Below are 20,943 nucleotides of genomic sequence, written 5' to 3' on the forward strand. Positions count from 1 at the left end.
CACTCTCTAGGATGTCCGGCTCAAGTTCAGTGACCGCACTATCATGGCTATCAGGGACATTCAGATCTTTCCTTTATAGTTCTTCTGTGTATTCTTGCCACCTCTTCTTAATCTCATCTGCTTCTGTTAGGTCCCTGCCTTCTTTGTCCTTTATCATGCCCGTCTTTGCACAAAACGTTCCCTTGAGATCTCCGATTTTCTTGAAGAGATCTCTAGTCTTTCCCATTCTGTTGTTTTCCTCGATTTCTTTCCATTGTTCATTTAAGAAGGCCTTCTTGTCTCTCCTTGCTATTCTCTGGAACTCTGCATTCAGTTGGATATATCTTCCCCTTTCTCCCTTGCTTTTTGCTTCCCTTCTTTCTTCAGCTACTTGTAAAGCCTCATCAGACAGCCACTTGGCTTTCTTGCATTTCTTTTTCTTTGGGATGGATTTCGTTGCTGCCTCCTGAACAATGTTACGGACCTCCGTCCATTGTTCCTCAGGCACTCTGTCTATCAGGTCTAATCCCTGAAATCTATTCCTCACCTCCATTGTATATTCATAAGGGATATGATTTAGGTCATACCTGAATGGTTTAGTGGTTTTCCCTATGTTCTTCAATTTAAGCTGAAATTTTGCAATAAGAAGCTCATGATCTGAGCCACAGTCAGCTTCAGGTCTTGTTTTGACTGACTGGTATAGAGCTTCTCCATCTTTGGTTGCAAAGGACATAATCAATCTGGTTTCGATATTGACCATCTGGTGATGTCCATGTGTAGAGTCGTCTCTTGTGCTGTTGGAAAAGAGTGTTTGCTATGATCAGCGTGTTCTCTTGGCAAAACTCTATTAGCTTTTTTCCTGCTTCATTTTGTACACCAAGGCCATGCCTGCCTGTTATCCTGGTGATTTCTTGACTTCCTACTTTAGCATTCCAATCCCCTATGATGAAGAGGACATCTTTGTTTGGTGTTAGTTCTAGAAGGTGTTGTAGGTCTTCATTGAACCGATCAACCTCAGCTTCTTTGGCATCAGTGATTGGGGCATAGACTTGAATTACTGTGATGTTGAATGGTTTGCCTTGGATTCGTACTGAGATCATTCTATCATTTTTAAGATTGTACCCCAGTACTGCTTTTCCCACCCTTTTGTTGACTATGAGCGCTACTCCATTTCTTCTAAGGGATTCTTGCCCACAATAGTAGATATGATGGTCACCTGAATTAAATTCGCCCATGCTTGTCCATTTTAGTTCGCTGATTCCCAAGATGTCGATGTTCAATCTTGCCATCTCATGTTTGACCACCTCCAGCTTACCTTGATTCATTGATCTGACATTCCAGGTTCCTAAACAATATTGTTCTTTACAGCATCGGATTTTCTTTTCACCACCAGACACATCCACAGCTGAGTGTCCTTTCGGCTTTGGCCCAGCCGCTTCACTCTTTCTGGCACTACTTGGAAATTCCCTCTGCTCTTCCCCAGTAGCATATTGGACACCTTCCGACCTGAGGGGCTTATCTTCCGGCGTCATCTCTTTTAGCCTTGTGATACTTTCCATGGGGTTTTCTTGGCAAGAATCCTAGAGTGGGTTGCCATTTCCTTCTCCAGTGGACCACATTTTGTCAGAACTCTCTGCCATGACCTGTCCGTCTTGGGTGGCCCTGCACGGCATAGCTTATGGCTTCACTGAGTTACGCAAGCCCCTTCGCCACAACAGGGCAGTGATCCACGAAGGGGTGCCCGTGAATAGCGCTACAATAATGGCAAATGCTGAAGTAACGCTTTTCATGTCTTTGTCTCATTACCTTCTGGTGAAGGCATAAATTCCTGGTCAGGAATGGTGTTCACCAAACCTTCTGGTCGGATAGATTCACTGCTTCCTTTCTGACCTAGCAACTGTCACAAATTCCCTCTTAACCTCAAGACTAGGCTATTAATTCCCTCTTTGTGACATTAGGGCCACTGTACACCTGGAACAGGCTCCCAGCTCATGGCCCCCTCTCCCCCAACCAGTCACAAGTACCAGACAAATTCAAAATGATCATCCTGACTTCTTGATACTGTATAACAATTTGTACTAGGTTTGTTTTAAAAGTTAAAAATATAAAGTGGTCATCACCCCAGGTTGGCTTTTTCGAGCAGTGACTGGGGCAAAACAAGAACAATTGTGTGCCAGCATGCTACTGAAATTCCAGGTTCTCATTGCTTAGGATAGAATGCTCGTGCTGCTTGCTGTTCGGTAGCACGCCAGCCCAGAAGCTGGGGTGGGGAATGCTGGCAACTGCTGTGCAATCAGCAGTAGCTTGCCGGAACCAAATGTCTTGCATTCTTTCCTTCTATAACAGCAGTGTTCAATTACTGTCTTAGGTTGCAGAACCAAGCCACTCAAAAGCTGCAAGGATAGCCTGCTGACTTTACTGAGCCTCCCAGCTTGTTAATATCTGGCTTTTCATCTGCTCCCTTGAGAATATGTCTGATCAATTCAAACTGAAAAGAAAACATTGCATACTGTAACGTTATTGTAATAAATATAAATAAATATAAATATGACTTTTTGAGCCCCTTTTTGCCCTCCTGCCCAGGCTGTGCCTCTGTTTTCCCACCCTAATTATGCTGCCCTTCCTGAGAGCATAGAACACCAGTATTCCAAGGTTTTCTATGATCTTCCTTCCAGCTGCAGCTCAATGCGCTGGTTTATGCCTTGAATGCCTTGGGCCCTATGTACTTAAAAAAACTACCACTGGCTCTAAGGATGCTTCTAAAATCTAGATGTTGGCCTTCATAGTACTGTTGCGCCATGCTGTTAGGCTAGATGCCTGAAAGCCAACATCAGTTGTGCTGATCCCTGTATGACTGCTGCTAGTTCAAAGGTACTAGCAGGGATCAAAGCAGGTGGCATCTGTGTGTAATCAGCAATGGTTGTGTAAAAGGAGCTATGGTAGCGCCACATCCCCTCTTCTATAAGGTACTTTTATTTAGCTGATTCTATCTTTGTGGTTACCATTACTGGGAAGTATATCTAGAAGTGCCTTAAGGTGAAATCTGTGCACAGTTACGTAGGAGCAAGTCCTATTGAACTCAGTGGGGCTTACTTCTGAGTAGACGTGTTTATTATTGCACTTTAAGTCTTACGGATTATGTCTGCTTGTACTACTATACCAGCTATAGAACAGTATTGGGTTGCCCATTGGACATGTGGTGCAAGTTTCATTTGTTGTGTTGTATGTACTAAGAGTAGAACGAAAAGGGATAATGCTAACTTCATGATGGTTTCCAGGAGACCGCTTGAACATTATAAATGATGATAATTTGTGGTGTTTGGCAGCCAAAAGCTCATAGTTTTTGTATTTATGTATGCAAAGTGTTTTACTATGATAAGAAACTAGTTAGTATTAAAGGGAGAAAAAACTATTGGCTTTCTTTCTCTTTCAGTCATAATCTTGAATCGTTGTTTGCTCAGGCTTAGTCCTAGTTCTCACAGTCTGTGTCTGGGCAGTATCCTACAAACTCACATTATGTGGAGGCTCAGATGAATAAACACTGTAACATAGTAGACAGTTGGTTGCATACAGAAAACTAGGTGTTGTAGAGAATGGTTCTACTCTACATTTGGAATGTTTTTTGTGGGGAGCATGTTATCATGTGAGCAGTTTTACGTGGTACTGCCCAGACACAGGCTTACCACTTCATCATCTGCTGCTTGGGAGAACTAAGTCTTAGTGGCATGTCATAAATGGGTGTCAGCTAATTGACATCAGAGATTTCATTCTCAGATGCCTTGCTGTGACAGTGGCTCTGTTTGCACATAACAAGCCAGGATTTCTGGCTTTCTTTGAACAAGTGGCATGCTGGTACACACCGCCCATTGGCTGCTGCTTCACCTGTCACATTTGTGGTGACAAACCAGAAATGGATAGCTTAGCATAACGCTGTAACTCAGAGGCCTGCTTTGTTGCTGGTTTGCGATCCTAGCTTGTTTGGGAGCAACAAACTAGGATCTCAGATTTGGATGTAATGCTAAGCTAACTATTTCTGGTTGTTGCCCACTCTTGCAATCGGGAGGAGCAAAGCAGAAGTGAATGAGCTGTGTAGACTATCATGCTGGCCATCTTCTATCTTCTTCTTCTCTCTCTCTCTCTCTAAAAGAAAGTGTTTGTTTGTATGTCCTCAATGGACTTGAAAATCATACATCCAATTGTTAGGAAATTTTCAGGATTTGTTCTACCTCTATCTGGGATGGTTTAGGCATAGTGAAAATTTAATCCCGCATCTTGAAACCAAATGACGGCCAATGAAAATTTTTAAAGATGTACTGCTTCAGTGTAACTGTTTGTATGGCCTCCAAGACCTTGAAACCTAGACGCCTGAAACTTGCCACGCAGACTAAGAGGACCTTATGGGTGTACGCTTCAGGGTTGTTTCTTTAAACGCATTACTTATAATTCATTTAAATGGCTCTGTGAGGTTGAAGCCTGCAGTACCATATTTATGCAGTACATGGCAGACTTTCTTAACCAGGACATAGTTCTGCAGTTCACACAATTTTAAGCCAAGAAGAAGTAGTTTGAGGGAAAGAGCTATATGGCTGTCCCCTCCCCTCTTCTGCTGGGCAGCCCCCCCTCAGGGGAATGGACAGACCCCTCCCTCAAGGGGCTATGGCAGGGGCTGTGCCTAGGGGCCAGGGCAGGCATAATGTATCCAACTCAGGCAGCTGCGTAACTGCTTGAAGGCTTTGCTGTATCAAATGACATCCAGAACAAGTAGTCATCTGATAAAAAATAATAAGTAATGGTTTTAATAGCCTAACTTAACTTTTGTGATCTCTCTAACTGCTATCCCTGTCAGCTCCCACCTCTAACTCAACTAATTCTCTCTTTTAAACAAACTGCCTCAGCTCCTACCCACTAACAGACTTTCCCAACTGACACTAATTTCACCCATTATTCCATTTTGCCCACTGCCACCGGCATGTTTCATCCTCTTCCCTCAGCCTCTTTCTCCTCCCTCAGGGGGCTATAGGGGCGCACCATGGCAGGGGCTGTGCCTAGGGGTGTCAGTGGGTGAGGCGTCACTCAGATATGGGTGGGGGGAACAATGTATCCAACTCTGACAGCTGAATAAGTTTGCTTGAAGGCTTCAGTGTAACAACATCAGGGCTATTCCCACCCGTGCAAAGCCGGGTCCGTTTGCTAGTTCACTCTAAGCCAGGAATCCTGGCTTATTGTTATGTGCAAACGTGGCCTGTATTTCCCAGTATCCTCCTTCTCTGTACTTACTGTGGATCAAACTAGACGTGACACCATTCACGCACTTAGCAACTGTATGAATGGTTTTTCAAAAGTAAATAGCAGGTCTGACACTTCACCCCCCACCCCCCCCTTATCTGTATCAGGACTCTGAGGGGCAGGATTAGGGGGAATTTGCTCTCTTCTGCAGTCCTGATCTAGAAGAAAGCAACCATTGGTGTGACTGGGAGCTTTTGATCCAGTGCAAATAACAGATGTTGGGGACCTGATCTATATCAGGACTGCAGTGGTTGGGGGGATTAAAGCCCCCCCCATCAGAATTGGATACCCCACACTTGATTTTTACTTTAGCAATTCTGTGAATGGCTTTTTTAAAATCGTGTCTAGTTTGGCTCTGAGCGAAACAAAACCAGCCATTGTAAGCTCAATCTATTAGAAGGGGGTGAAGAGAGAACTGAGGCTTAAGATTTCTTCTCTCCTTGCCTGCCCTCCATGCTGCAAAAAAAGAAAAAAAAAAGAATTATGGAAATGATATGGGAAAACAAAATCCAAATATTGAATCCTTATCCATGGTTCATGTAAAATAAAGAATGTGGAACTGCCTTGTTCTGTTAATTCACTTTTTTCATATTTTCAGTGCCATGCTTAACAGTTTTTCTGTGTCTTTGTAGAATCTAAGATGCTTTATTATATATATAAAAACTTGAGATGTGAGGGGGGTAAACTGTGAGCTCAAAAAAATAGTCTGAATATATTCTGTTGTAGAAATTTCTCTTCCTCCACAATTCAGCAAACAAGGTTTGTGTGTAAGATCTTCCCCGTCTCCCTTTCTGCCCCTCACACACCTCAGTTTTGTCTGAGAACTGGAGGAGTGTAGGTGGCGAAGGAATTTTGTGTCTTCAATGACTCACCAGAATGATTCACTTGTATGTGGAGAGAAAAAAACGACCTGAGAAGCAGTTAAGTGTTGTGCTGTGTTCAGAATGCTTCGTCTGGGCAGTGTGTACGTGCAGTCCCATGAACCCTTTCCTTTCTGAAAGCTGCCACTCTTGCCTCCTTCCACATCTACCTCTGTGGGGGAGGTATGTCCTAATGAACGGGTTGTGAGTTACACTATCACATTCATTAATGACAAGAGGTCATGTATAACCCTCCTCAGAGACAATGTTGAGTGGACTGCAGTATTTGACAAAATTTAACAAGCTGAGGTGTTCATTACTGGCCCGGCCCAGATCTGACTATACTGTTCTTTATCACAGGCAGCACAGTTGCTTCCCCACTTCTCTTTTGTATGATCCAGATGACTTACAATAGCTTTAATTTGGGCTTCAGTTACCTCAGTGTGGCAGTAGTAGCCTAGTGGTTGACCATATCCCATTTCAAAGCAAATGGCAGGAAAAATGGTGGAAAGCAAACAGTGTTTCCTAGACTTTGGATAAATAACATACTCTTCCACCTGAAGTTGTTTATTTAATGTATAATAATGAACTCAATTATCTGAATGTAGATCTTTATGTAGCCGAAACAGCACCCCACCCCCCCCACAACACACACACACAAAGTATAAACAAGTTTGAGGGAACTCGAAGGTTTGCAGAAGTACAAAAAATCTTTAGGGGGGAAAAAACAGGGTTTCAGGGAATCAAAAGCAGCCCACTGACTGAGCATGCTCAATTGGCACATAGAAAAGGTAGGATATACATGTAATCATACATAAATAAATATATTTTAAAAAAAAATGCTGATGGAGGAGGCATGGCTGGCTGATTAGAAGGAACCCTGAACAGGAGCGCTCTGAACTGCAACTTTTTGTTGCAGGTTCCACTTGGAGAGTATTAAGATTAAGACTTACTTGGTCTTGGAGGAACTCATTATCTTTGTTTCTGTGTGAGTCATTGTTCTGGCCATTCCTTTTCATTGGAAGGAGGCAGAGCCAGAACAGTAACACATGCAGCGATGCAATGAGCACCCTCAGTTGGGCAATTCTGGTGTATCTCTGCATTGTTCAGTCACTCCTAATGATCAGACTGATGCAGAGCTGCACCAGATTTACCTGGTCTCCATGAGGGCTGACTGAAAATAGGCAAAGCCAGAGCAGCATGAACACAGCATCGACTGTGGATTGGCTGCTTTGGGCTTACAGCAGCCTCTAAATTTCTTTATTTCTTGTGTCCAATTAGCATGTTCTGCTACCAAGTTTGAGAATTGTATTGGATTAGAATAATCATGAGGGCATTGGTCTTAAAAAAATATTCTCAGCTCGGACAATGACTGTCATAGATTCCCCAACCCACTTACCCACCCACCTTAGTGCTTTTAGCTTTCCTCAGATGATGTTGAAATCGTGTAGCACAAACCACTATGGCACCATTTTGTCCTTTCTCCCTAAAGCAAGGGTAGGCAATTGGTGGCCTCCAGATGTTTTAGACTATAATTCCCATCAACCACAGCCAGGCTGGCCAATGGTCAGGGATGATGGGGCAGAGTTGTAGTCCAAAAATCTGGAGGGCACTGGTTGCCTGCCCCTGCTGTATAGTGTGTGTCTGTGTCTGGTCTTCTATGAATACAGTTTTCTAAGCCACTTTTCAGTCCTCTGTGATTCACTGTTGTTTGTTTGTCTGCTTATTTATTTATTTAATTTGTACCCCACCTTTCTACCAAAAAATGGCACTCAAGGCAGCTTACAGAAAGAATAAAAATATTTTAAAATGTATGGCAATTCATCGCAACTTTCTCAGGAGGACTTGTTTCTCAGGAGGTTTCTTGTTCTACTGCAAATCCTTATCACCCTGTCTTAGGGACTCTTAAGCTATGTTTGGATGTCTTGCATAGTGTAATGTGACAAGAACGAGCTGCTCTGAGCATCAGGTTTGCACACTGCTCCCCGCCCCTTATGCTGTGACAAGGAGTTCACATTAACTGCGGTTTGCCATGTCATTCAAACACAACAAACTGTGGTTAATCTTAACTATGGTTAGTGGAAAGAAGCCAACTTCAGACCATGAGTTACAAAGCTACCTTATTTCCACTAGCTGTAGTTAAGATTAACTAGTTTAGGTTTGGGACATAATGCTAAACTGAAGTTAATGTAAAATGACAGTGGAAGCTTCTGACCTTTTTGCAGCCTCACCAGAGGAAAAGGGTGTGCGTGGGCAAACTTCAGGCTCTCTGTGGCTCATTCTCATCATGCCAAACTGTGGTTTATTGTGATGTCTGAAAGTAACCTAAGTGGTCTCATGAAACTTTTTAGGTGGTTGCTGAGGCCACAGTGAAAATAGCGGAGGAAAACATGGAAAGCTTTTTCCAAAGCAAATAATGCTAAATGAAAACAGGACTGGTTTTTTTAATCGAACTGTATTGTGAAAAGAAAGGAGATGGCAGGTAGGTTGCTAGCTGTGCATGCTCTCTATGTCAAGATGACTAAATAGTAGTACCTCTTGACTGACAAACATCTCTGGGAGATGGGGCATATGCTGGTTTGACAATGCATATCTGCTAAATAACCATGCTTCCCATTTCTCTTCATCCCACATGATTTATTAGGGCTGCTTGGGAGTGCAGAAAGAATTAATGTGGACATGTTTCAAGCAGCCTACCATGTGAAACTATAACTTAAGAAAATGCAGTGGGCCACAAAAAAACAAGCCAGCCAGCATAGTGGTCCTCAATACAAGTTTAAGAATTGCTACCTTATATGAATTCATCATTTGTGTTGTATTGTCCAACCCAAAACATGTTTCCTTGGAAGTAAGCTGCATCAAGTTCAGTGGTGCTTACTTCATGGCTTAGGATTGCAACCTCAAGAGCTTGGATATTGGAGACATGATTGTTTTACTGGTAATATGTTTCACTGAAGTATCCTGAGCATAGCAGCTGGAACAGAAAGCTCAATGTAAGCTGTTAACCCAGCAAAGGTCTGTGTGAAAACTGAGGACTTATGCTCTCGCTGACCCTGATGCACCAGTTGCAGCTGGGTCTGCTTCTTCATTGGATACAGCTGGGTTTTCCTCCTCACAAGTAGACCTTTGCTCCCAAATAGATCCTCCTGACTAAACTCTGGGTGAAAGGGTTTCCTGGCGGCCAGGTGGGTTCTTTGACGACAATATGAGCTTGGTCTGTCACTGCCAGTGATCTGAAGAGCTGTGGGACAAGGGACGAGAGTCAGGAACCACAGCTGGGCTGGGGTCAAAAGGGATTCCTTGTGACCTCAAGCAAGGCATCCCTGCAACAGGACTCCCCAGGTTGCCCCATGTCTGCTGTGGGAGTGGGCTGTGCTGAGGGATTGAAACCTCTTCCTCTGAAGAGGTCTCCCCTGGGCTTGGGTCAGCTGGGAGCCAGGCCTAAAGTCTTTAAAGTCTGAACTTAGAATGTAAACATTATCAAAAGCTCAGTTATAATGTAGCTCTGGAATCTCACAGTTTATCTGTTACAAAGCCAGGTTTGGTAGCGACTGAAACAGAGGAGCAAATGCCTACAATATATTTGACAAGCCTTTCCCTTCCTTTTTGCTTTTAAAATACATAGTTATGACCAGTAGATAAATGCAGCTGATAGACCACAAGTCAGCTTAATTTTGTTGTTCAGTCGTTAAGTTGTGTCCGACTCTTCGTGACCCCATGGACCATAGCACGCCAGGCCTTCCTGTCCTCCGCTCTCTCCCGGAGCGTGCTCAAGTTCATATTCATTGCTCAGCTTAATTACCTTTTCTTTTTTAAAAAAATTATCCATAAATATTATGTAATAAATAGAATTAATATGTGTCCACATTCCACAGATGATAGTCATTTAAGATGATTTAAATGAAAAGTACTGAGAAGAAGCTGCCTTGTTCCCAGAGAAGGCATCATCCTTCTTTTTAAACCAATCCCAAAATGTTGACAACACATTTCTTAAATCTTGAAATGGGTTGTCTCTTGCTCCAAGAACATGCTTCCTTTTATAGTATCCACATGGTGTTATTTTTACTGCCTTCAGCCTAGAGCTATTTCCTGTTTCCAATTATTTAGTTACACTCCATAGCCCCTCTCTTTCTCCTCCTGGCTTCCTTACCAGGTTTGCCAAGGCATTATTGTCATTTCAGTGAGACGACGCCAGTGCTGAGGTTTTAATGGGCTGTGAGCAGGAAGTTTAGCTATTTCCTCTGCCTGTGAGGCCATGATGTCATGAGCTGCTATGGGGCTCTTTATCATATGCTGCCGTTGCTGTGGTCTGTGTGGAAAGAATGTAAACAGTGCTTTCCAGATGTTCCCAGGGAAGCTGCGGGTCCATAAATGGGCCATTTAGTTCAGGATTATTATTATAAATTAGGGGAAAGATAAATCAGGCTATAAAAAAGTATAGCTCTGAAAATATCAAATGCTACAGGCTTTGTTCAGGTGGTAAAATCCTCTTGTGGGAAATGGGGACCCCAGTTTGTGTGTGTGTGATTTGTTTGTAAGTACATCCCTGCATGCACACTCATAAAAACTGTGTCATGTTAGAAAGCTGAATATCCTTCCTGACCTGGTGAGTTCTGCACCTAGAGGTGCTTTCAGAAACAGGGCTCTCATTTGACATCTCAAGAATGGGTTCTCTGTTTGGAAACTACCATGAATTGCAGAAGCTTTTCATGGCATTCTGGTGCCATACTATTGTGTCTAATTTTATAGGCTGTTTTCACACAAGCTCTGTGGCTTACAGTGAAACAAATACTACAAAAAAGAGCAGAATAATCCCCAAACACATGAGACCTTTTTGAAACAACAGAAGATAATGGCACCCATTGATTTCCAGCTCAGCTTGTAGCCTTTACCAAGACAGGTTAAAAGCCATCCCACATTGGAATGTCTTGAAAACAACCTTTCTTAAAAGCAGCCAAAGAACTGCAACCTTGTATCTTGCAGGAGTGGGGAGGTATTATTCCATAGCTTCAAGGCCCTCACTCTAAAGGTCCTGTTTCTCGTCCATAGTTCTTACTTCCTTTATTGATAGAAGAGTCTAATTTTATTAATGGGATTAGCATGAAATCTGATACAGGGAGAGTCAGACTGATTTTCTTTATCAGATTCCATCTCAGGCATTAAAGGGCTTTAAAGAGTAAAATGACTACCTTTGAACTAGGCTTGGAAACATGGTGGTAACTAATGCAGATGATACAACAAAGGACGAATATGTTGATGCCCCCCTGAAATTCATAAGGAGGTGGGCATCTATATTTTCTCCTAGCTGAAACATCTGGGTGGTCTTTAAGGAAAGTCTCATATAGAACACATAATAGAAGGGAACACACATAGACAGGAAGTCCCATATAGAACAGTAGTAAAAAATGACCACTACAGAAGGTTCAATCAGAACAGTAAGTTGCCATCTGTCCAAGAAGGGCTGGAGCTGACACAATAAATATAGTTGGTAAAAAGCACCTTTGGCTACCACAACCACCTGCCCATGAGGTGCTGGGTCTAGAAGCATTTGAAAGTTCCCTGTCTGTTCAGGTATGGAGTTCACAGATGAGCCAATCCCTTTTAGGGCCTGTGGGTGACCTGTCAGCATAATCTATCATGTATGGAAATGGGTAAATCTAGAACTGTAAATTATACACTTGTGCCTATAGTATGGAGATAGTTTAGATCAACATGAAGGTATCTCCCCTCTATTTTTGTAGGCTGACCCACTTCCCCAATTGCCCCCCTTTATTTGTCCCACACTCTGTAAAACAGGGAGCGGCTGGGATGAGCTTCTGTCATGAATGCTGCACTTGTAGCTGTTCTCTGTGTTCTGGAAGAGACACTTGGAGCTATTTGCTTTCCAGACTTGGATCTCTGAGCTCTAAGGCTGGAAGAGACACAACCTCTTGTACATCTTAATGCACAGTTTGATTGGGTGTTACATAGAATTTCATTCTGGAGAAGCTGCATGTGGAGCTTTTTTCCCTTCCGCCTTTGGTGCCTGTAGCTTGAAGGAATTAAGGAAAGAAGGGAGGGACGGAGGGGCTTTCATTTGCAGCCTTTAGAGCAGAGCTGTGTTCTGTAGGGTGCAGCCAAGGCAGTCTTTCTGGAAGGGGAAATGGGCCTTGCCAGGGCAGCTGAATGTAATTATTTCTTGCCATAGGTGACTGTCAAGTGGCTAACTGCAAGCCTGGCTTAGAGGGCCACTGATTGTGCTGAAGCTGTGTTTGGTAACAAGACTAAATGTAGAAGACACCATTTCCTAACTTGGAAAAAGTCCCAAATCTCGCTTCTTTCATGGATTCGGTAGACTTAGTCATTTCCGTATTTTTTTTTTAATGGGGGAAGTGTTGCTGATTATGAGGTTCTTTAAGGGTATTGTATGGAGTTCCTATTTGATGTACAGTGGGCTCAGTTTACTTCAGACTTCTCCAACCTGGTGACCTCCAGAAGTGTTGGACCACAACTCCCATTGGTCATGTTGGCTGAGGAGTGATGGGAGATGCAGTTCAAGAGGCACCAGTTTGGGAAAGGCTGTTTATACCTACTTAAGCTGACAACCTGGCCCTAGAAACCAAAGGATGCCTATCTGCTGTAATCATTAGTTTTTAAGTCCGCTATAAAGATGTGCAACAGTGTGTGCAATAATCTTGCTGTAGTGCAGAAACCTGTGGAAAAGGAGGTAACATGGGGCAGAGAGGGGGTGGAGAAAAGCAGATATTTCATCCGTAAACTCTACCACCCAAGGGTCTCTTTAATGACACTGCCCTTAGGCCTGAAATGTCCTTCCAGAATACTGATGTGATGCCACTTCCTTAAAATCCATAAAGCCTTTGGCTTAACCTCTTAATCCTCAGCCCCAGCTGAAATGAAAGAAGTACATATAACTGCATTTGTTTGTGGTTTTCTTTTACCCTTGCCTGTATCTCCTGTCTTTGATGTCCTCCTTGCCCAAGCTAAGTTTAGATTATAAAATCCTCAGGGTAGGGACTTTTTTTTTTGCATGTTACTCTTCAAGATACTATCTCTGCCAATGGTGCAATATAAATAATAATCTCTAAATATTCTAGCCAATTCTCAGCATTCTCTGATATACTCTCTCACTCAATAAATTAGGCTCTTGTTCTCACAAATGGCAGATGAGGTGGTAAACCTGTTTCTAGGCTGTAGCACTTTAGACTACAGGTGGAGGTGTGCATGTCTGAATACTTTTCCATACAAAATCTCTGCACATAGAAAGCTAGCATGTCAGGGAGAAGGGTTCTAGCCAGCATTCTTCCTGTCATGTTAGTTTTCTGTATGTGGGTTTTTTTTTTTTTAAGTACAGAGGAGCATTCAGTCATGTAAACCCCAACCTGTAGTTTGAAGTCATACAGCCCAGAAACATGTTTACCACCTCCTGGGTTGTTTGTGAGAACTAGATGTAAGAAATAGGACTCAGAGCAGGGGTCTGCAGACAGAATGGGGCTATGCAAACAGAGGCTGACACTGAGAGTTCTTGGTGGTGCCCATTGAGTCTTGTCATGGAACAAAGTGAATGGGATTCAATCTTGAATGAAGTTAAGAGGTCTGCTTTTCTGTTTGGTGAGTCAGGGTGGAGAAGTAGGGAAAAGAACTTGAATTCTCCATCTCTCCCTTTCCTTCCCCCATCCCACCTGTCAAACTTGATTGACCTTTAGCTAGGAATAACCATAAAAAAATAGTTCACTTACATAATGAAAAAAGATTTTTTTGCTCTGTGGTGTAAAATGAAAAATTATGTTGGAAACCTTAATGGAAGTATTTTCAACATCATTCAGTTCTATGGATTCTGAATAGTGAAATGCTCCACCTATTTTATAACATTTGTGCTTTCTTTTTGGTGTGCTTTTCAGGTTTGACATCTACAGGAAGGTGCCAAAAGACCTTACACAGCCAACCTTTACAGGAGCAATTAGTAAGTATTCTGTGTGTGTGTGTGTGCATGACTTTGCTTTTGCATATCTCAGTCTAAAATGAAAGATCCTTCTGGCCTCTCCTTTAGAACAGTATGATTTTGTTCTGTAAGCTCAGCAGGTTGTAATGCAACAGCTTGCTGTGCTTTTGTACTGAAAGATCTTAAAGGTAACTGGAAGAGCCAATGTGAGCCTGCAGGTAGCATGTTGGTATTTGACCTGGAAGACCCTGCTGAGTCATGTCATGCTGGATGGCCTTTGGCAGGTCTTTCTTCTTCAGGTTTGAGGCAGTGGATGAAGCCAAAAAGATTAAATTCAAGGTAGAAGACAGCTTAACACCAATCATTTTTTTTGCTTATTGCATCTTTGTCCCCGGTCTACTTTGTCCACACATAGCATAGTTGGGGGTGGATATCACCTTTTTACTTGGGACTTCATCTCCTTCTTTTCTTACTTCATTTCAAGACTGAAGTTTGTTGGCTGAGTAATGTAATTCACACCATCATTGCTAGTGAGTGTGTTGCATAGAGTAGTACATTGGATCGATCCTGCCAGGCCCGTAATTAGATGCCTAATGTTGCTTTCCTGTCTTGTTGCACACTAGTTTCCTTTAAGTAAGTGAGCCCCAGTTTACTTATTTTCATAGCTTGGGACAGTGGCCTTGTATATCCTTGCTGATGTGCACAGTATCATGTCCCTAGAACTTAGTAATCCTGAATCATGAAGGTTACAGTATAAAGTAACGGAGAAGAAATGCTTGACCAAAGATGAGATGTTCTACCAAATATTTAGTGGTGATAAGTGGATTATTTTAGAATGTCACTGCCTACTCCCTTTCCCCACTTTGCTCATCTAGTCTTTAAATTACTGCTGTCACCATACTGCAACTGTTCAGATTAGTCATGAGGTGTAGGAGAAGAACGCAATGCAAGTGGCTACTTCCCTTTAACTTGCCCACTCTGTGGTTATGAAGATAAATGCAAGAACTATTATACATGCCAGTTTTAGCAATCTCAGACTTATTTTGGGAAGAGGCAAACTTATTAGACCCTTCTGTTCCAGAGGAAGACAAAATCTAACGCTTCATTTTGATGTCAGGAAATTCAGCAGAAATTTTGGGCCTAGCTTTTCAAACAGGGTAGTGCTTTTTGTTTTTTTAAAATACTGGAGATCATGACCCTATTTATTTATTTATTGCATTTATATCCTGCCTTTTTTTCCTCTTGCAAGGAACCAAAGGCAGCTTACGTTATCCTCCTCCTCTTCCTCCTCCTCTCCATTTTATCCTCACAACAACAACCCTGTGAGGTAGGTTGGGCTGAAAGTCTCTGACTGGCCCAAAGTCACCCAGTGAGCTTCCATGGCCGAGTGGGGACTAGAACCCAGATTTCTCAACTCCCAGTCCAACACTCTCACCACTACACCATGCTGGCTCTCTCTAATGAACTGTTGGTTGTCACCTCTGCTCTGCCTGCTGACTGCTTGAAAGTGAAATGCTTAGCTGATGATGCCCATGATCTCTCCAGTTTGATATTCCAAAATCCTCATTGCATCAGTACTTTTTAAAGACAAGTCAGGAATAAGAAAAAGCAATTGTTCTGTTTAGAATATAATCTTGCATCCTAAGAGATGCAAGATTTTATATGGATATTTCATCTCATTTAGGTTGCAACATGTTTAAAGAGGTTTAAAATGTCTCTTTGTGTAAGAAGTTATTTGGCAGGGATGATACTAAAGAAAATAATAATAAAGAAAAAATCCATAGCATCCCAGTTTCCTCCTTTTTATTATAGCAACTGGGCTTGTCAATGGAGGAAATGCAACCTATAGAATATACTTAGTGGGCTTCAGAAAGGCTTATGACTTAGCCCTGGGTGACATCTTTGTAAGTGAGCTTGGAAATTGTGGCCTAGAAAAATTCACCTACGATAAATTGGCTGAACCAGTCATATGCAAAAGGAAGTAATAGACTAACATCAGATTGGAAAAATATACAGTGGTGTTCTGTAATACCTTGCATCTGGTAGTGTTCAGTATCTTCATACATATCTTGGATGCAATTGTGGCCAACAAACTTTTTAAACTGGCAAATGATAGAAAATTGGGAGAGAGTGGTAGGACTCTAGTGGATAGGCTAAATATTCTTATGATTTTAAAACACAGGAAAGCTGAGGAAATTACAAAAAACTTGAAAATCAAAAGCCCAGTTTGCACACAGTGGTTTAAAAAATGCTGGGTTACCATTGTAGGCAATAAGGACAAATGTAAAGTATTACACATAGGAAAAAAGGGCCAAATGCACAAATATAAGATTCAGGGACTGAGAAGTAAGTAAGAAGCAGGACTTCAGAGAGAAACTTTTCAGGGATTTAGTGGCAACAAATCAAACATGAGCCAAAAATCAATGGATAATGCAGTTTTAGATTGTCAACAGGGGTGTGATTTCCAGTATTTTGAAAGCAATTGCAACATTCTACTCTGCACAGATGAGAGCAAGTCTGGTGTTCTGTATTCAATTTTAGGAGCACAGTTTGAGGAGAATAAAAACAAATGGAAAATAATTCTGAGGAGAGCTACCAAAATGATAGAGGTCCTAAAAGACAAATCCTACGAGGAAAGGGTGGTGGTGGTGGTATATGCTCATGGTATTCAAACATGTAAAGGGATGCCCAAAAGAGGAGGGGTGGCACTTTCTGAAATGGATGGGCTATTAGGAAAGGATGTCCCGACTGTCAGAGCCGTTCAGCAAAGGACAGGATGCCTGGGGACATTGTAGAATCCCCTTTTCTTGGAAGGATTGGATTGGAGACTTTCAAAAGATGAAAAGGGATGATTTTTGGTATAAGCGATCCTGTCTTGGCACAGGGGATTGGACTAGATGATCCTCTGAATCCCTCCCATCACTGTGATCCCAAACTCTTTGCAGGCAGACTGGAGTTCCAATAAAAGTTGAGGAAAACAAAATGTGGGGAAAGTTGGGACTATCCTCGAGAATAAGAGATGGAGGATTTCACAGAGATTATCCTCTCTCAAACACATGAACATTCCAGAGGGTGAGTTGATTCACACTCTAGGCAGCAGATGCATTCACCAAACTGAACACTGTAATGTGTGAACACCATCACACATCCCACCCCAGCTCTGCAGCGCATGTCCCCCGGCTTACCTGCACATACTTATCCTCTTTACGATGTTCAGTACAGCAAATGCATATGTTATGTAAAGTAATTAACTTGCCAACTCCTTAAATAAAAATTCCTTTGTTATTGGCTTTTCAATAGAAGTGCTGTTCTGTCGAGATTGCAAAGCCATCTTTTTGTACGAAACCATTTCTTGCACACCGTACATGGGAAGTGTAGTGATTGTAGTAATTTAGAGACATTTCCTTACAGGAAACATTGGGATGGGAATTTGGAGATGATCCCTGGAGAGTGGGGTGAGGGGGTGGAGCCTGGACTGGCTGGGAGAACTCCAGCAAAGAATTGCTTGTTGTCACAACTCATTTTAATAAAAACCACCATGTTATCTTCTTAAGATATGGACCCAAACTTATTATAGGAAGTTGTTTTATATGAAGTCAGACCACTGGTCCATCTAGCTCAGTACTACCTGCACTAACTGGCGGCAGGTCTCTAGGGTTTCAGGGAGGATTCTTCCTCAGCCCTACTTGGGGATGCTGTGGTTGCACCTGGGACCTTTGGCATGCATCACTGAGCCCCTTCCACTTCAGTAGGGTGTAAGAACTGTGGAACCATCCATTGAGAAGGTGGTATAACTCTGCATTGCTGGGCAGACTGAAATATGTAACGTCGTTGAACAAGTTTCACTTAGCCTCCCAAGTGATACTGAGTAGATTTTAATGTTCTGTTAAAATCCTCTTGCTAAAACCTTTAGCATGTGTTGAGTCCGGGGGTCATTGGCACAAATAAGCCTTCTCTGTTTTATTAACCTGTGCTTGTCAACTGCTGCATGCCTTTCTGGTTTTGTCCTATATAGTGCCTACCAGTAGCTGTTCCAAGAGTGCAATGCATCACTGTGCCAAACTGCCCATGTTTGGGTATGAAGGTTGCAGTGACATATGCCCTGGCATGTGACAGTTATCATCCCAGTGGCATGAACTATATGACATATTGAGAGGCGCAAACAGTCCAGACAGCTGTGCTGTCAATCCTACAGTTTAACAATTCATGCGGATGTGTTGTACATACACATAACAAGATTGTGTAAAAATACTGTAAAGCTGTGTAGACACATGGCTTCTAGATATATACTATAGATTTTAAAATTTTATTTACTACATTTATTTCCATTCATAATAGCCTCGCAAGGTGCTTTTACAAAAAATAAATAGACCAATTCACAATTAAAATATATGATTCATATGGCTTTTGCGATAACCTTGTATTATTATTAATTATTACATTTTATACTGCCCCATAGCCAAAGCTCTCTGGGTGGTTTAAGTTAAAACATTAAAATACATTATACAAAGTTTAAAAAGCATTTACATAAAAACATACAGATAATATATACAAATAACATATAACTAAAAAAACTTAGAACTAAAAACAATTTGTTTTAAAAATCCAACAGTAAAACACAGCTTAAAACAACACTGCTTAAAAATAGTATACAAGAGTCAGTGAAAGGAACAAGAGTTCTCAAAAAGGAAGGCCCGCTGGAATAACAGCATCTTTAATGCCTGCTCAGAAACCTTCAGCGAGGTCGGCAGGCGCATTTCAACCAGCAGGTTGTCCCACCACTGAGGAGCGGCCAAGGAGAAGGTCCTGTTGCATGTGGCTGCCAGCTTCACATTAGGCAGCCACAGCAGAGAGCCCTCAGAGGCCCTGAGGTGGTGGCCTGGAACGTAGGGGAGGAGGCGCTCCCTCAGGTACCTTGGACCTAGACCAGGGAAAGCTTTAAAGGTAAGAGCCAGCTTTTTATATTTTGCTCGGAAACAAATTGGCAGCCAGTGTAAGATTTTAAAATCAGTGTAATATGCCCTCCACGGGGTGTGGAGACCATTGTCAATTTCAGGCAGTCCTTTTGGCATTTGAGCCCTTCTACATTTAGGCTACTTCAATTTAATTTTCTTTTCTGCCTGGACTGCAGCTCCTTCTGCTGAGCCAGAGGCTGATCCCAATTTTCCACAGATTTCAGCAGCAACTTGTTGGATGGCATAGGGAGCTCCAGTTAGAAGAGGGGGTTCAGAGGCTCCTCTGCAGATGTGGCGTTCCTCGTCCTTTGTATTCTTATCGTAATATTATGCTTTTAGGTAAAGTAGCTTCTAAATCTTAACTACTAAATCTTTATCTTCTAAGTCAAGTACTGTATAATATATTTTGCATACCCCACCTTATGCAAAGTACTTCAAAGTAAGGTGAAGGGATGGGGAGAGTGTGGGATGATATGGTTGGATAGTATGAAAAGGCGCGAGGCACCATGCTTTCTGCCCTGTTATTTCTCCTGTTTTTCTCTTAGAGACGAGACTAAAAGGCTCTGTCAGGTATAGGGCTGGCTATTTAAAAACAAAAAACTGCAGAGCTTCTCAATGCAGCAGTAGTGAAAAGTTTGCTGTATAGAATCTTCCTAGAATGTTCCTCCTCCTCCCCTACCCCCTGCCTGAGTCTCAGCTGTCCAGAGGAATTGTCTATTCACAGCCCTTAATTCAGGTCTTGGTCAATATTTGGGAAGCATAACTCCCCTTAGTGCCTTGGTCTTACAGGCAGTTAAAGGCTAGGTTTGCTGCCCCCTAACCACCTTGCCCCACTACAAAAACATTTGTGACATATGTGGGAGAGGATTTGGCTCTTGCAGCCAGTATTGGAAAGCTGCTAAACAAGCATTACGCCCTTAGGATCCTCGATCCGCCAGTGCTGATGTATTGTAACCTCTGTGAGGTATGACACACAGTGGTAAAGTGTCGTGTTGGCAGATTTCTATAAAAACTGGCCCAAATTAGTCCTTGCAATCCTTGTGGGAGCACTGCAAGCATGCCTGTTCCTGCAATGAAACGAAGTGTTGCAATGAAGTGGTTATCTTCATAATCTGCCTCTAGCTTTTAACTCCTGCTCCAGAGCACAGTGCAGATGTGTGGCTGACGGAACTGCGTGTTTGTTCACAACGAGGCAGATGACGCCCATGCTTACAAAGTAGCCAACTAAAGGGAGTTGTGCAGTTATCCCCTCATCATGTAGGTACGTTATGTGGCCACTGGAAAAGAACGTGTTCTATTCCTGGAGCTTTTGTCCTGAATTAGAAGCAACAAACACTGATGTACACAAATTTTTCTCCCTCCTAGGGAAATTTGTCTTCAAAAAGTATGCAGGTATACTATCTTTAAGCTAAGTGGTCTATGTTCTAAAAAGGAGGAAATGTCATTTCCTATCAGATAACCAAGATAACTTTCTAATAATTATGCCCCTTTAATTAAGAATGTGGTATTTTTCCCCTCTCCCTTTTGGGCTTGTAGCACCTCAATAGAGCTGATTTATAATTATGGAGTTGGCATTTAGTAGTTCCCAAAACAATCCATCTCAAAGTTAGCTGAAATGCTCTACTAAGTGACTTCAAAGCTGAGGTCAATATAATTTTACTCTAGTACTAATGCTAGATGTGATGGGGCAACTATGTGTATTTTTATGCATATGCCTGCCTTGTTCATACACAAAGTTGTGTGTGTGCATGTCTTGGCATGTGTGTCCATTCTTGACATGAAAATAAGGGGAGGCAAAACCCTGCCTCCTCCCTCACCTTGCTTTGCTGCACTGCATTGTTTTAAGCAGTTTTCTTTCAGCTCCCACCCCACATGCTCCTTTTTATGTAAAGAATAGACCCCATCCCCAAATTCTGCTTCATCT

The 20,943-nt window shown here is 42.3% G+C and overlaps 1 protein-coding gene across 2 annotated transcripts in view; it reads left to right on the forward strand.

Annotated features, from left to right (window-relative positions):
• The window catches only part of ERGIC1 (endoplasmic reticulum-golgi intermediate compartment 1), a 122,604-nt gene that overhangs the window by 22,906 nt on the left and 78,755 nt on the right, over positions 1-20,943 (forward strand). For both annotated transcript variants that reach the window (XR_014788370.1, XM_084838695.1), the window contains exon 2: positions 14,024-14,085. Coding sequence is in view for 1 of the 2 variants with exons in the window: in XM_084838695.1 (XP_084694821.1) it covers positions 14,024-14,085 (62 nt within the window). In the remaining variant the exon portion in view is untranslated. The remainder of the gene's footprint in view (positions 1-14,023; positions 14,086-20,943) is intronic.

Source organism: Heloderma suspectum, chromosome 2 (genome assembly GCF_057233095.1).
Source record: "Heloderma suspectum isolate Gila_16-S chromosome 2, 16-S_ref, whole genome shotgun sequence".
Lineage (NCBI taxonomy): Eukaryota > Metazoa > Chordata > Lepidosauria > Squamata > Helodermatidae > Heloderma > Heloderma suspectum.